Here is a 15764-nt window from a genome sequence, read left to right as displayed (position 1 = left end):
CTCTGCCCAGCAGGCAGGCCTCATTGTGCAGGCTGAATACACTGGCTCTGGTGGTCTCTGGTTAGGAGACTGTTTGTTACATTTTGGGGAAAGCTACAATATTTTTTATTAAGAACAAAGCTGTGAGCGGCACCGCTGCCTTGATTAACTTAGAGGCTTTATTGACTGGCTGCTTTGTACAAAACAGGGAGATTTCTGCCCCAGCCCATTCAGGGCTCTGTACAAAACCCAAACTATGTACATGGAATTAGCTCTGTGTCTTTCACATGGGCTGAAATGCACACAGCCTAGACATCTGTGAATACTAGTGAGCATTCACCTATAAACAGCTTAGTATCCTGAAATACAGCCCCCTCGTGACCAATACAAAAATCAGACTGTCCCCTATTTACAGCAAGAGAGCACTAAGGGACCTGGCCTCGAGTCACTGCCAGCCCTACGGAAGGCAGCACGGACCTGGCAGAGCTCCATCCCGCAATAGGGTGACTCCGTAGGGCTGGCTGCTCAGGAAATAATGGGTGTAGAGTCAGGCCCATTGGTCCCATACCGTGAAGTCATGACTGGGTGGAACTCATTCATGCCAGAGGGAGCCTTGCAGAGGGGTAGTCGGGGTGGGGGGGGGGGGGGAGAAGAGGAGGTCACTGAGGAGGGCTAATTAACCAAACCCAAGCTGGTTCTGGAAGAATGTGCGTGTGTTGGTGGGCAGGGGTGAACGGTCTCTGCTTTCTGCTGTTTTACTCTCGTCCTTCAACACCTTGCGCTCTGCCATGCAGCACTGGGAGCAGGGGAAGCACCAGGCTTCTCACGCAGTGCTGCAGTATCCGTGTCAAGCACAATAGCATCCACGGGTGTTCAGACCACACAGTACCATCACACTGAGTCAGTCAGACCAACACAGGCCAGAGACCTGCTCTCTGCAACCCCAGCATCGAGACCAGTGACTTGTGGGTTGTTGTAAACACTCAGGGACAAGCTCCCCTAGACTAGGATATGCTTGGGAGAGGGAAGACGCTAAGAGGAAAGGCCATTAGAGACCAATACAACTAGATTGGAACTTCCTGTCGTACTGTGATCAGGTCTCCCCTGTTCAGAGGCTGGGAGACAGGATCAGATTCACCCCAGGATCAAGAGGAACCTGACACAGTTGAGCTAAAATCATCCCTGTGCCAGCTGGTCTGGGAATAAGTGCATTGCACAGGAGTGCTGCAGTGAGGGAGCCCATGGGGAAGGAACTTTTTCTTGCCTACAATCTGGGAGGCAGCGATCCTTCAGTGTTGAAGCCCAAACACTATTCTGAGTGGATTTTCGCCTGCTGTTCCACAGCCAGGGACTGACCCTCAGCAGCTGTAAGCCACTCAGTGCATGCTGGTCAGAAGGGGGCTAGTCCACAATCAGCAACCAGCGAAGAAGTGGGTTTGCAGGCCCGCATATTGTGCTGCCCGCCCCATGTGCGGCAGCACAGGCCGGGGCACACAGACCCTGGTCCCTGCACCAGGTTGTTAGGACAGGTAGTACATGCCATAGGTGACTGGCGCTGTGAAGAGACCTGGGACAGGCTGCAGGGCTGCTCTACCGGGGAAAGTGCTGGTGGCTCCATACAGGGAGGGGGAGCCCACGTGTGCTCCCAGCGGGAAGGGCAAGGCAAAAGAGGGCAGCAAGGGCTTGGTGGCCAGTTTGAGCTTCTCCAGCTCTGCTTCCTGCAACCTCTTGGCCTTAGCCCTGCGGTTCTGGAACCAAATCTTGACCTGGGTCTCTGTGAGATTGAGGGAGCTGGAGAACTCAGCCCGCTCGGCGATGGACAAATACTGCTTCTGCCGGAACTTCCTCTCAAGTGCTAGCAGCTGCGAGGTGGTGAAGGGCGTGCGGGGCTTGCGATTGTTCTTGTGCTTCCTCAGAGTGCAGGGTGGAGGGCTTGGCTGCCCTGCAAGGTGACACAAACAAAACAGCCCAGCTGCTTAATGGGGAGCGGCCTTGGCCCGGCTGCCAGGCCAAAGGCGCAATCTCCGGGACCCTCCAGCCCTGTATTCCTACCCTACCCACCTCAGACGTGGAGTCCATCCTGGGTTCCAGCCCTGCCATGAATGTGCGTTTCCCCAGTGGGGCTAGCTCCCTCAGGGCTGGGAACCCAGCATGGCACAGAGCAGGTCTTCCCCTGTGACCGCATGACAGGTACTCACAAAGCCCCTATTTGGGGCCCAGAGACTCCCTCATGCGTGGAACCAGGAATGCTGAGCTGGGATGTGGATGGAGCACTGGCCATCAGGGACCAGGGCACTGTGGCATGCAGGCTCCACATGTCAGTCCCTAGGAGCTCCTGTCTCAACTGGAGAAAGCAGGCAGGTCCCTCCCTTGCCCATGGGGTTCCCAGTGCCCAGCTGCACTGAGTGACCAGAGTGCCATTCAGTTTACAGGGGCAGAACTGCCTGGGGTCAGAGCCATGGGGTTCACCGTGCGCCTGGCCTGGGCATGGGCATAGGAGCTGAGCTCACAGCCAGGCACCAAGTGCTGTGAGCTGTGGCCCTGGGCCCAGGTGGGACCCCCAAGGGAGGAGTGCAGGCCAGGTCCAGGTAGCCTGCACACCATTAGCAATGTACAGCGCTATCTACAGGGGAGAGCACTGGGCCTTTCCCCCACTGTTCAGAAGCGAGTGGCTGGCTAGGGCTGATGGGGGCACAGAGTGATGGCAGGGCCAATGGCCTGGCAGACTCTACCAGGAGGCCGTAGGTCCCAGCAGGAGCCTGGGTCGGGCTGTGCTGCTCACACAGGACTCGTAGGCACAGAGCATGGGAAGCTGCAGCCACCTTAGTGTCAGCTCGGGGGTGAAGCGATGGCACCTCAGCCTGGCTGGAGCTTCGCAGCACAAGCGAGGGGCTGGGGTGAGTTAGGGCCCGCTGAATGGCTGTTGTCTCCCCATCTACTATCCTGCGGGCAACATGCCCTTCCCACTGGTGGGACCGGGTCCTGACCATTCTGCTGTTCAGAGGAGGCCACAGGTGAGCCTGGCTTGGGATCTCAGGTGGGGAGAGGGTCACATACCAGCAAGGGAGGGAACCCACGCCCCATGAGTTTAGTGCTCCCCTGCTGCTCTTGCTGGCAGGGGAGGGGGTGCCAGGTGTCCCGCTAGTTGGACTGACAGTTGCCCAGGCTGGCTCTGTGCTCTGACACACAGAGGTGCGGGGTAACTTTAGGTACTTACTTGGTGGAGAACAGGCAGACTTTGCAAACCAGGAGTTGGGCTCCTTGTCACCAGGACTCTCCACTGCTGGTGGCTGCTGCTTAGCCCGCTGCTCTGGGAAATCTTGGCCTGACTCTGCAGTGTACAAGCTGCTCTGGGCCCGGGCAGGTGGCACTTCGGCAGTGGCAGCAGGGTGTGGCTGGTGAGGGCGGCTGCTCCGGGGACACAGCTTGCGCTCTGTGATCAGCAGGGACTCCACACTGAAAGGCAGCAGAGGGCTGGAGGTGGTTTGGCCCCTGCATCCCGGTGCCTTGGAGCCCATTCTGGGCAACTCCTCCTCAGCGAGGGGGCTCCCCTTGGCAAGGGCAGCCACTCCTTTGCTGGTCTCTGTGCAGGCTGTCTCCGGGCTCAGCGACCTCTGGCAAGGATTCATCCTCAGGGAGGAGGGAGCCATAAAACTGCTGCAGAGGGCAAGGGGGCATACGCACCCTGGGAGGCTCCAGACACCGCCCCAGAGCTCAGGCCCTAGCAACAGCCTCAGGGGTGAGGTCCAGGCTCCAGGGTCCCAGCTCCAGTCTCAGGGGTGGGGTCCAGGCTCCAGGGACCTGGGTCCAGCCTCAGGGTCCAGACTCCAGGGACCCAGCTCCAGCCTCAGGGGTGAGGTCCAGGCTCCAGGGTCCCAGCTCCAGTCTCAGGGGTGGGGTCCAGGCTCCAGGGACCCAGCTCCAGCCTCAGGGGTGGGGTCCAGGCTCCAGGGTCCCAACTCCAGCCTCAGGGGTGGGGTCCAGGCTCCAGGGTCCCAGCCCCAGGCTCAGGCACCACCAGTGCAAGGCTCAGGGTGGGAGATGGGATCCCGGGCTCCATGCTTGAGGCAGGGCAGCAGGCTCGCGATGGGACTCGGGGACCCTGCAGGCGTCTCCCGCACTTTAACAGCTATAAAAGTTCTGCCGCTCCTCTTTCATGTGGCCGCCCTCCAATCTCCCCCCTGCAGCCCGTGACGTGCCGGGCGAGGGGCTGCCATTGGCCGCCTGCACTCTCAGGCCGGAGCCGTCTGGCAGGGGCGGGGTGGCGGCGGGTGGCCCCCGGGCTGCAGTCTCTGGGAGCACAGTTCAGTGCAGTTAACAAGGTGGGCAGCGGCCTCTCTTCTCCCATTGCTGGGCGCTTGTTGGCACCAGGGAGAGCAGCTCCCCCGAACTTCCCACTAGCATTTCCCTCTCCCCAAAATCCTGCCTTTGCACACCAATGGGCCCAGAACATTTATTTCATCAGCCCCTCACTAGCCACAAACCTGGCAGCCCCCCAGTCTGCCAGCAGCGAAGGCTGGGAGCCCCGCCTGCTCCAGGGGCTAATTTGCTGTTTTTCAGACTGGGAATTGTTCTTTAAATCCCCTCCCCCCCCGGCTCAGTTTTCTTGAACTTTGCTGCGACTTTCAGTCTCCTATTTTACTTACCACGGTAATTGCTAATTTATTACATTGGTCCTAGTCTTTCTGCCGTGCAGCTCGTCTTGGTCCTTCTGATTGTTGCTGCTTCATTTGAAAAGCACCGGGCAATCCTTCACCATAAGTTGGAGCATTTTAATAAGGCAGACAAATTATGTTTTGGAAGGCGCCAGGCGCAGCAGGATCAAAAGGGAAGCTACCTCGGGGAGAATAGGCAACAGTTAACTCTACTTAATTGTCCTCCCAAAATTTAATGTCTAGTGCATGGCTGAAAGGACTAGATTCGCACACAGGCGGGCTTTTTATTGGCTGTTAACTGTTGAGCTGCCGGAATTACTTGAAAAGCAATTAAGTTTGACATTATTACCACTAATCATGTTTTCTCTGAGGGACACATTAAATACAGCTAAAAGTAAACTCTAGTGCATAGGATGAAAAGGTCTTTTCTTTTCAGATTTACAAGAGCTTTTCGATTGAATGTTTGTTGTATTTATTCCAGAACATTTGATATTGTAAATGGTACAGCTGAAAAAATTCCAAATGTGCTACAGTATGTTTCAATCCATTAATCTGAAGGTGGATTTATGTTCGTTTGTATTTTTTTAATTTAGCATGTGTCAGAATTTATTCACTGAAGTGACACAACTCACGAAGTAACAGCATATTGATTTGAGAGAAAAATCCTGGTTTACCACTCTGGTCCGTAATGTTTTCTAAATAAGAAAATATTCTTCAATCTCTCCTTTAAGTGGTTGCCTAATACAAAGTGGGCTATGTTCACTTTAAACAGCTGCACACACGGCTCTGCCTGCTCATATACCCAGTAAACAATTCCATTTGGTCAAATAGTTTAGCAAGAGTTAATGGGAATCTGCACGTCCCAAGGAGGAGTGGGTCTGTGATACTGTAGAGCCGGCAGTCCACCAGCTCCAGGACAATGCACATACCTCTCCCTAGAGTTAAATAAACATGTGTTCTGTGTGATTTTGTGCTCACCTAGGAGCACACGATGTGCTTGAAAATCTATTTGGTATCTGTAAAAATAAATGAATATCAGGATCTCTAGATATTCTGATTTTGATCAAAAAAGGTCTCAGGAATTGTAAAATTTTATTCCACTTAATGTCCATATGTAAACAAACATCTACAAAGGAATAAAGTCTGATCTACCTTTGTTGTGCCATGGGGACCCTCATCTTTACAGAAACAGCCTATGCATTATCTGATTGCTGGTCAACCCCACTAATGTTATAAATAAGATTAGACTAACTACATCTTTGACAATGTTTGACACTGCTGTAACTCCTGGGACAGCAAGCACGGACTGCATCCCCATGTGCTGCAGATCAGAAATGACTCAGGGTCCAACAAACACTCCGGATGGAGAAACAGGACTCCGGGGGCCTTCAGGAATCCTGGGATGGACATTACACAGAAAACAAAATGTTGGCTTTCAAACCCAGAGTTGGCTGTGGGGGGAAAATCCCTGTCTAGAAATTGCCAGCACCTTTGTATTGAGAAAATTGCAGCGTCCTTGTTCGGGCAAACTCTGGGAAACACTCAGCATAGCCTGCAAGATCAGGCATTTGTGAGCTGAAGGGATGCACAGACCAGACGGGGAGCTGCACAGGCAGAGCCAGTGTCTGGAGGAGACTGCCTCTAAAGCTGCTGAGAAAGACCGCAAAGGTACATTAGTCCCTATTCTGGGCCAGCCCTGCAACCTGTGGACACTTCCATGGGAGTCTGGCCTGGCCAAGGACAACGGGATTAGGCCCCTTGCAGCAGTCTGTTCTTATATCCCTGCCTATCTCCTCTTCAGACAGCAGACTTCAACTCCAAGGACACCAAGAACTTCCCAAAGAGATGCACAGACTCCCTGTACATTTGGAATTGTTCCCTATGCATTCAGTCCCTCTAAACTCCCGACACTACGCAATACGGTTTAGCAGGACTGCTGTCGGACAGGTAAGAAATGCAGTGATATGTTGCTGAGCCTTAACGAGCAAACAGCAACTGGGACAAGGTTTTATTCTTAGACAAAAAGTTCACTGACTTGACACTTTTAACACGTACATTATTAACTGTTCTGCTATCTGTTTGCATGTACTGTATCTGTTCACAGTTGGCACACAATATTACAAATTATTCGGGAGGGGAGGGAGTTTTCAAATGAGCTTTATTTTGGTTTTGCATGTAAGCAGTTGGATCTAATGATCAGAGCACAGGACAATCCAGCTAGTATGTGTATATATATATATATATAAATGCAACACTAACATCATTTTGAGCAATTTGGACCATTTAAGGACAATGGATGGCTCATGGTGAGAAGGAAGGAAGGTTAGGAATATGAACATCCATTGAGCCATGTTATCTAGTTACAAAAATAAGGTCAAGGTGTAGGTAAGAATCATGGCTTCATGTTCAGGAAGCCTATAAAATATTTCTGTTATTTTGAAAAAAACTATTCATTTAATTAAATACAGATTTGTTTTCAGTTTATTGCAATTGCTCGGCAATGCTAAGGAAATTCAATTAAAACAAAGTTCTCCCCAGTGCAAATATAGAAGCACTGGCTGAAAAGCCCACAACACAGGCAAATTCCCTGGGGCTCTCATGCCATATTGTAAGAACTCCTCTAAGGTTATAAAGAGGGACTAAAGTGATTGTAGATAATTGTGTTAACATTGTTTCTTTAAAAGTGGAGATTATGATAATCTGTTTTAGGAGTAGTAAACTTCAGTGTGCTTTAGGGCGAAGAAATTTTTAATGAATATAGTATCATTGCAGGGATAGATTCTTTATTGCCATGTTAATTTAAATATGTGTAATATATAAATATATATACACACACACACACTCACAGGGGCAAGGAGGACAGACATATAAACTTGAATACCCTGGAATTTGTGAATTGTTTTTCTCTAACAAAGTGCAGTGGATAAATAAACTGACAAGCAGAAAAATCACCATGAAATACTTTCCCATAAATGCTGGGTTTTCATCTGTATGCATGTTATATCCATGTTACTATGCACAAGGCCTGAATTAATGGAAAAAATAGTGCAGAATGACTTTCTAGCCACTGTACCTAACATTGAACTGAATGCTTTCCTGACAAAGCACTAGAATCAAATACAACTGGGCATTTGTCTTCTCGGTAAATTTTGTCGTCCTCGTTTTGTGGTTGTGTTTATGCCACTACTGATGCTTAGTGCTTTGCATGTGTGGACTGGAAGGACTTCTCCTTTCCCGTTGCCTACAGCAGGACACACCATCTGTTTTCAGGTTGGTTCTGGTCTCTATGTGCCTGGACTTTTTTTCAGTTTGCCCGCATTCTTGTGTCTAGTGCTTATGTCACACGGCAATACTGTTTACAACACACCATTATATTATGGCGCAGTGTCTTTAGCAGCCTCAGACTCTTTGTCTGCCAGTTTAAACTGGTAGCATCTTTCATTCTGTTTCACCCTGTTGCTATCCGTTCATATGGCAATGATGCAATGATATTTTCAAAAGGAAGGACGATGAATGAAGGGTTTATAATCTTAGAATGCGTGATTGACACACCTTAGGGTAGCTTCTTTTTACATTGAATTGAACTGAAATAAATCTAGTTAGATTTGACATTGTGAAACAAAGACACACTCAATGTAATAAGACAGAAAGGAAGCTGGGCTGGCCTCAGACCAAGCTGTAGAATACTTGTACTTTCAAGGCATTTTTAATATTCAGAGCTATTGGACTGTGAATTGCTCAAAAGTTTGTGTGTTTGATCATTTGTTAGTTACATATACTGGGCCAAGATAAAACGTCTGATCATTAACCTTGGCTAGTAGCTTCAAATTTCATTTTTAAAAGCTTGCTTTTAGACAGGGAGAAATGAAGCCTATTTGCTCTGTATGGCCAACTGCAGCAAGCAGTGGGAACAAAAACCATTTGAAAAAGAGTACTGTAAACAAGGGAGAGCGAGACTGTGATGAAACTACAGCTCCCGGCTCCCTTCCCCTCTTTCTCTAAGGGTCCTGGGGACCCTGCTCTTACCATACTGGTCAGAATGTAATTTCCATCTCATGACAATCACAGTGCAACCATAGGCATAGCTTGACTTCTCTATTTGGGAGGCCTGGGGGCCAGTACTCAGGGGGTGCATCTTTCCATTCTTCTCCCAACCCTGGCCCTTCTGTGCTGTGGCCTAAGGGCAGGTGCCACCTCTGTTCCCCAAAGGCAGTGCATCCCACTGATGCCCAGCACCCCTTCCCTTGCAGAGCCAGGGGCAAAAGCCCTGATCTCACCCCCCAAATCGAGCCAAAGCTCCATGACCGCCTCCCCCATATGCAAGGTCCCCTTGACCTCTGCCCCCAGGGGCACTGGTGTGTGGGGGGGTGACTGAGGTCTCTTGGTGTTGCCCATCACTGGTGGCAGGCATGGCACATTCCGCTCAGCCCTGGGACTGTGACAGCACCACCTCAGCCTGCATGGTCCAGTTCTTCTGCAAGCAGACAGAAGAGCACTCCCTCCCGCTGGGGAGGGGAACAGAGAGAGGAGACTGAACCTGTTACCCCAGTCAGAGCAGGGATTCAGCCCCAGAGAGCCCCATACTGGCCCTGGGGGAGAGGGGGTGACACCGAGACTAGTTTGGTCCAAAATGGAGGACAATGATGACAGATGGCTCATGGGGAGGTGGAGAGGGTGGGGTGGACTGTGTTGTATGAAGAATTAAGGGTGTTTTGGAAGGAGTGGGGAAGCCACGTTGGTGGGGGGGGGGGAGTTGAGGAGTGTGGGGAGACACCAAGTTTGGAGGGAATGGGGCAGGGGAACCCTGGGTTTGGCAGGAGAGCCCCCAGTTGCCAAAACGGCTGACCAAGTGGCGATGGGAAGGGGTCAGGTCAGTGTCCTGGGGAGGAGGATTCTCTGACCCACCACTACAAAACAGCATACCAGGGGTGCTAAAACAGGCAGGGCCCAGGGGCCATGGCGGTTCCACTTTTTACCATGAACCTGGCCTCCTTCCCCTCCTCTTCCCAAGGCCCTGCCTCCCGGCCAGGCCAGAAGCAGACCCCAGCTTGGGGAGCCTGGACAGCTGTAGGGAGCCATGGACCCTCCACCTTCCTGGGGTGGGGGTGGAGGGACCCAGAGCAGCTCTCAGCCCGTGTCCCTGCCCCCTGGGCTTCCTGTCCAGGGAAGGTGGAGGTTCCATGGCTCCCCACAGCTGCCCGCGTAGCTCTTACCACGGCCCGTCCTAGCTCTTTGGCCCCGCCAGTAGGCTGCAAGATGGAGCTGGGTATGTGTAAGCGGGAGTATGGTCCCGCTCTTGTGGGGAACTTTCCTGGCTTCTGCACTACCCCAGTGAAATGGGCTAGCAGAAGGATCTGAGTCCTCGCTCCCACTTCCTTTACCCAGTGGCCTCCCTGCGCTCGAGGACTCCCCTTCCACTCTCCTGTCTGGCAGAGTCCTCGTAACCCCAACAAGGATGGGCCAAGGATTCCTGGGGGGCTCGACCCCCAACCCTGCTGTGGTCACCTAGGACAGGGGCTAGGGTGTCCCCACTCCAGGGTGCTCTCTCTGCACTGGACACTTCCCTGACCCACTGATCATTAGATACATAAAAGAATAAGGAAAAATGGGAAAGGTTAAAGGAAAACACATCACCCAGCTCTGTGGCAGGGAACATCACAAACAGTGTCTCTGGAATGTCAGGGCAGTTCACAGTCTGTTCCTTATAGGTCCCAGGCCTCCATCTTAGGCCCTGGGTGTGCTGCCGGGATGCTGTGGGTTGGACACTTGCTCTGGTGGTGGCCACACACTTCCGGGCTTTGGGTGGTGGGACCCTTCTTCCCAGTGTCAGCCCCCCATCAGGTTAAGATCCCCCTCCCAGTCTGGCCTGCAAGGACCCTTGTCTGGGGGTGTCTTTCTGCGCTGGGCCCTTTGCCCAGGGTCCCCCCTAGGCTGGCCCCAGTTGCTCACCCCACCCAGCTCCAGACTGCTCCAGCCCCAGCTCCAGCTCCGCTCTGCCTCAGCACTGATGCTACTGCTCTGCCTCCAGCCCCCTGGGCTGCTTCTCTGGCCCCTCTGGCTCTGTGGCTGCAGCCCTGCTCCCAGCACAGGGTCTGCTCTCCCTGGGCTGTGTCTCTGGCTCTGGTTGCTGCAGCTCTCTTCCCAGGACAGGTCTGCTCTGTGGGCTGCTTCTGTGACTCTGCTCCCAGCTCTGACCTACTTCCTGGGCTGCTTTTCTGGCCCCTCTGGTTGGCATGGCTCTGTTCCTCAGCTCAGCTTGGGTCCCTGCTTTCTCCTTAGCTTAGCCCCACTCTGTCTGACCCAGGCAATTGCAGCTCACACGGAGGACAGGACCCCCCTGGCCTCCTGACTCCCTGCTTAGCCTGACACGCTGGCAGGTCATTGGCCTCTCCCCATTGTTCTTGGGGGCTATCAGTCTCAAGGTCCTGATTTCCCATCGACCCTTCCCCTTTTAGTACTGGGAACTAGTCAACCAAAACACCTCCGTTGAATGTCAGTAAGGGGACAACAGTTCCCTTACATATGGGAAAGAGCTGCATGGGTAACTGTGGGGAGCCACTGACTGTCCACCTGCCCTGGGTGGGGAGCCTGGAGGGCGGGGACATGGGCCAGGGGCTGCTCTCAGGCCCCTCCACCCTGGCTCTGGCTTGATCGGGGTGTGGGGCCTTGGGGAAAGAGGAGGGGCAGGGCCATGTAGGGGGCAGGGCCTCGTGGCCCCCCACTTTTAGGCAGAATCCGTCACCCCTGCAGCACACCCACACCTTGCTGCTAGCAACTGATATGGAGGGGACAGCTCAGTGCATGGGGGGGGGTCCCTGATACTCCCCACTGCAAAATAGCAACCCTCCCCACCCATTGCCTGCAAGCCAGACTCTGAGGAAGGGAGGAGAAAACCTTCCAGCTGTGCCTCCGCTGCTCCCCCGACCCCAGCTCCCCGCCGCCCCCGGGGTAAAATCCCTCTCTTCCAGACCCACCTCCCAAACTCCCCACTACACATGCTTTCCACTCAGGCTCTGTCAGGCAGGGCAAGTGCTGTGTGCTCTGAAGCTGTGCTGAAAAGCCAGGGTTAGGAGGGGAGTGGAAAGATGCAGTGGGGGGGACCTGTGGAGGATCCCAGTCAGCTACAGGTAACCCAGTACAGTAACTGGCCTCTGTGACGAAGTGGGAATTTTCTGTCATATTTTTATGAATCCTCAGCATGCCTCAGTTTCCTTCTGTAGGGTGCATTGCTACCCAGTGGGTGCAAAAGGGTTAACACTGTTCCTGGAACTGTCTGGGAGGCAGGGGGTGGGGGTCACCTCTCTGTCTGGGGGGCACCAATAGGATCATTATTAAACTGGCTTAAACTGGCCCACATCAGTGGAGAGTCCAGCCAGACACAGAGATGCCCCCAAGGAGTGAACAGCCCCCATCGAAGAGCAGGAAACCCTGGCAGGGACTTGGGGACTGAGCTAGAGAACAAGGTGTCAGGTGGCTGGAATTAAGGGGCTTTCTGGAGAGACTCAGGAGCCTGGACGTGGGGAGACAATCAAACGGAGCTGGGGAGAGCCAGGGATGGAGTCCATCCCACCTTGACTGGCTCTCATGGCACTGGCTTGCCTAGGACGGACAGACTATAGGGTAGTCTGTGTGCTCTCCAAGGGACGTTCAGCTTCTGTAGCCAGGTGACTGGTAGACAGTTCCCTTGTTTTGCAAAGGCTGCCTGTATCTGTCCCTAATCCCTGAGAGCACTGCGCCCAAGGGCCAAGCACATGCCTCCCACAGGACTCTAGTTTGGCTGGATTTGCTGCAGGGATCCCCAGAGAGAGACAGGGATCTCTGGTGCCAACGGCCCAGTCTCAGAGTCATGGAGACCACAGCCCTGCCCCTGTGGCACTGGGTGAGTCATTGGGTCCCAGCCCTCTAAGGGACTGCTTTCAGGCTGGGGCATAGTCCAGACCCTGTGACTCCATGACAATTGCCACAGGGCAGCCTGTCTGCAGAGCTGTTTGTGGGTATTATTATTTGAGTTGTACAGTCTTAGAGCCTAGGAGTGCCAGTCATGGCTCAGGGCCCCTTTGTGTCAGGCCCTGCAAACAAAGAGCTTAGGATCTGAGGTTCCCGGATACTCAGAGGACCCTTTTAGATCTGGAGTTGGGGAGAATAGGGAGAAGGTGATTGAAAGCAACAGCACTTTGGCCCACTTTGAAAGGAGCCTTCATCTCCAGGTGAGGAGCCTCACCTTGTCTGATAGCACATCTCTGCCAGGCCAGCCCAGCCAGTCTGAGTCTGGCCACCTTCACCGGCGCATTGGCCCTGAACTTATTACCCCTCAGGGCCATGCTGCCCCCAACCTGCGCTCTGGAGTGTGTGTGTGGGGAGGGGGATTTGAATGTGTGAACCTGAGTGCACAAATAGACTCATTCACTTTCAAACCCGCCCTTCATTCCTTCAGGGAAGGCCTGTTTGTTGGCAGGTACCAGCTCAGCATCCCATTCTCCAGCCTAGGGGGCAGCTGGCTGGGTTGAGACTCACCTCTTGCACTCTGGAGTCCAGTGGAGTCAGCCCAGATTGCTTGATGGGCCAGCTCCTTTGTAACAAGCCCCAGCCCAAATAGCCATGTGCTCCTCCACACTCTAGGGGGTAGAGCAAAGCTGCCTCCCTTTGCGGGGGTGCCATTCACCTCAGGTAACTGGGTGAGCAGGTCACGGTTTGCTGTTAGTCTGTGGAGGGGAATTATCTCCAACACAGGCACAGAGCAACTGAAAGAGGAGAAACCACCCCTGCCAGACCAGTTTGCTTCCCCCAAGCATTAGAGGAGTGGATTGCCCCCTGTACTCGTAGGCTGCAGAGAGGCTGTCTGTGCAGTGCACGCATGCTGTCCCTCAGGACTTTGTGATGGGGGGTTCTCCCCAGGCTGGTTCTGAGAGGGCTGAATTAGGTCAAGTGGGCCCAATCAGCCAAGTAAGTAGCAAATGAGGGAGACATAAGCTGTGTGGAGGGAGGAAACTCACCTGTGAAGGGGCCTGCACATAGGCCAGGAGTTCAGAGCAGAAAGGGGCTGCAGTCAGTGCCTGGGGGAGGGGAGGTGTGTGTTTGGAGGCTACAGTAGGTAGCCTACAGTCACTTGGAGGAGGAGGAGGGAGGTGTGGGGCTCGCAAACCCAAGGGGGGAGGAAGCCAGACAGGTAGGAAGGGCTCGGGGAAGGCAGTGAGGTCCAGGAGTGAACAGACCTTGGCTGCTGATTCCCTGAGCTGGAACCTGGAGGAGAAGTTGGGTGGTTCCCCTGCCAGCCCCTGAGGCAGTGGAAGGGAAGACTGCCTGAGACTGCTGAAGAAAGACTTTGATACCCTGGAAGGGGAAAATGTACATAGTGACCCCGGGTTGGGGCCGAGTCATGAAGAAGCAGCAGCAGCTCATGGAGCGAGAGAGGGCCTGCGGACTGAGATGGAGAAATGGCATGTTCCTGTGGGAAGGGGCTGTGACCTTGTGAAGTTAATCCCCTGAATAGCGGGGAGGAGGTGCTATCTGGCGGTGAGTAGAATGCTCCTGTCACAAGGAGTCGCCTTGACAGATTGCTATAGGAAGTACTTTTCTCCCCTAGAATTTACAGTCTAAGCAAACTGTTTCCTTGTCTGTGTGGCCATTACTGTGGTACTGAGCTCTCCTTTAAGGCAAGTGCCCACAAGTGGGGCCTATTGGGCAGAATGAATGACTCCAGCAGTACAGCTGCAGTAGAGATTGGGGGCTGTCTGCCCAGTGTTAGCATCTGTGAATGTGTTTGTAGAGGCAGTAGAAGGACAAACAAAATATAGGAGTTTTAAACAAAATTGCCCCAATTTTTCAAATGTGCATATAAATATATACACAAAATACATACATAACCTCTGCTCCCATCCCCCTCCCACGCTATTCACAGATTCCAAAGCCAGCAGGAATCCACTGTGATCATCTAGTTTGACCTCCTGTGTAACACAGACCAGAGAACAGCCTCACATTAATTGATTTAAAAACTGTCAATGGTGGAGAATCTACCACAACCTTTGGTAAACTGTATTCCGATGGTTAATTTGTCTCACCACTAAAAATGTACACCGTATTTCTAGTCTGAATTTGTCTAGCTTCAACCTCCAGCTATTGGATGGTGCTACACCTCTTTCTGCTAGATTGACAATCCCATTATTATCTGTTTGTTCCCATGTAGATACTTATTGACTGTACAGTACTCAAGTCAACCCTTAACTTTCTCTTTGCTAAGCAAAATAGATGGAGCTCTTTGAGTCTGTCACTGAAAGGCAGGGGTTCTCACAACAAATTTTTTGGTGGTCTCAGAGTGTGGCCACTAGCAAGAGTTGATGACTGCATCAACATTTTCCTAAAATACATATTTAGCTTTAGGCAAAACAAATATGCATATATATGCATCCAGATCATTGTAATTTCTTTTATGTAGGGTTGTTTTTTTGTTTTTTTTTTTGCAGACTCAATAAAAATAATGCTGTGAAAAGTGACATTTGTATGTTTGTTAATATCACTTTTTTCACAGCAAGTCCTGGCAAGTTAAGACCTGGATGGAAGGGTGAGGCAGCAGGGGCTAGGGGCAATGGATGGGTGGCCCTGCTGCCGTGTGGTCAGAAGTGTGGGTTGGCACCTGGAGCTAGCGGTTGGTGCCTTAGGCCAGCACCCACTGGAATCCAGGGTCGGTGCCCACAGTTGCATGGCCAGGGCTGGGGATTGGCACCCAGTGCCATGCAGCTGGGGGTTGGTACCCAGAGCTGGCACCTGCTGCTGTGTGACGGGAGCCAGAGGTCGGTGTTTGGGATCCGCGCCTGCTGCTGCACAGCCAGGGGCTAGGAGTCAGTGTCCTGGGCCTGCACTCCCCGGAGCCAGCTGCTGCGTGACTGGGACTGGAGATTGGCATCTAGGGTGAGCACCTGCTGGAGCCTGGGGTTGGTGCCTGCTGCTGCGTGACCTGGGCTGGAGATCTGCACCTAGGGCTGACACCTGGGGATCGGTGCCCATGGCCAGCACCTGCTAGAACCCAGGGTCGATATCCAGGAGCAGTGCCCGGGGTCAGCACCCAGGGCTGGGGGTCGGAGCACGGGGCCGGGGTTTGACTGCCACCAGTAGGTGGGGCTTGGGGTCTGCGCC

The 15764-nt window shown here is 53.0% G+C and overlaps 1 protein-coding gene across 2 annotated transcripts; it reads right to left on the bottom strand.

Annotated features, from left to right (window-relative positions):
• Window positions 1-139: 139 nt before the first annotated feature.
• On the bottom strand, window positions 140-4147 carry LOC125640649 (homeobox protein MSX-3-like). 2 transcript variants are annotated; one of them, XM_048859476.2, is made up of 3 exons: window positions 3815-4147; window positions 3197-3780; window positions 140-1921 (listed from the first exon to the last, which is right to left on the bottom strand). In XM_048859476.2, the coding sequence occupies exons 2-3, from the start codon at window positions 3627-3629 to the stop codon at window positions 1500-1502; spliced, it is 855 nt and encodes a 284-aa protein (XP_048715433.1). In that variant the 5' UTR covers window positions 3630-3780; window positions 3815-4147; the 3' UTR covers window positions 140-1499. The 2 variants fall into 2 exon arrangements, with proteins under 2 accessions (XP_048715433.1, XP_074986846.1); XM_075130745.1 differs by having other exon boundaries at window positions 3197-4147.
• Between the last annotated feature and the right edge of the window lie 11617 nt (window positions 4148-15764).

The sequence above is a fragment of the Caretta caretta genome, chromosome 7 (assembly GCF_965140235.1).
Source record: "Caretta caretta isolate rCarCar2 chromosome 7, rCarCar1.hap1, whole genome shotgun sequence".
Taxonomy (NCBI): Eukaryota; Metazoa; Chordata; order Testudines; family Cheloniidae; genus Caretta; species Caretta caretta.
The sequence above is the reverse complement of the archived record's forward strand: the minus strand, read 5'-3'. Positions and strand labels throughout refer to the sequence as shown.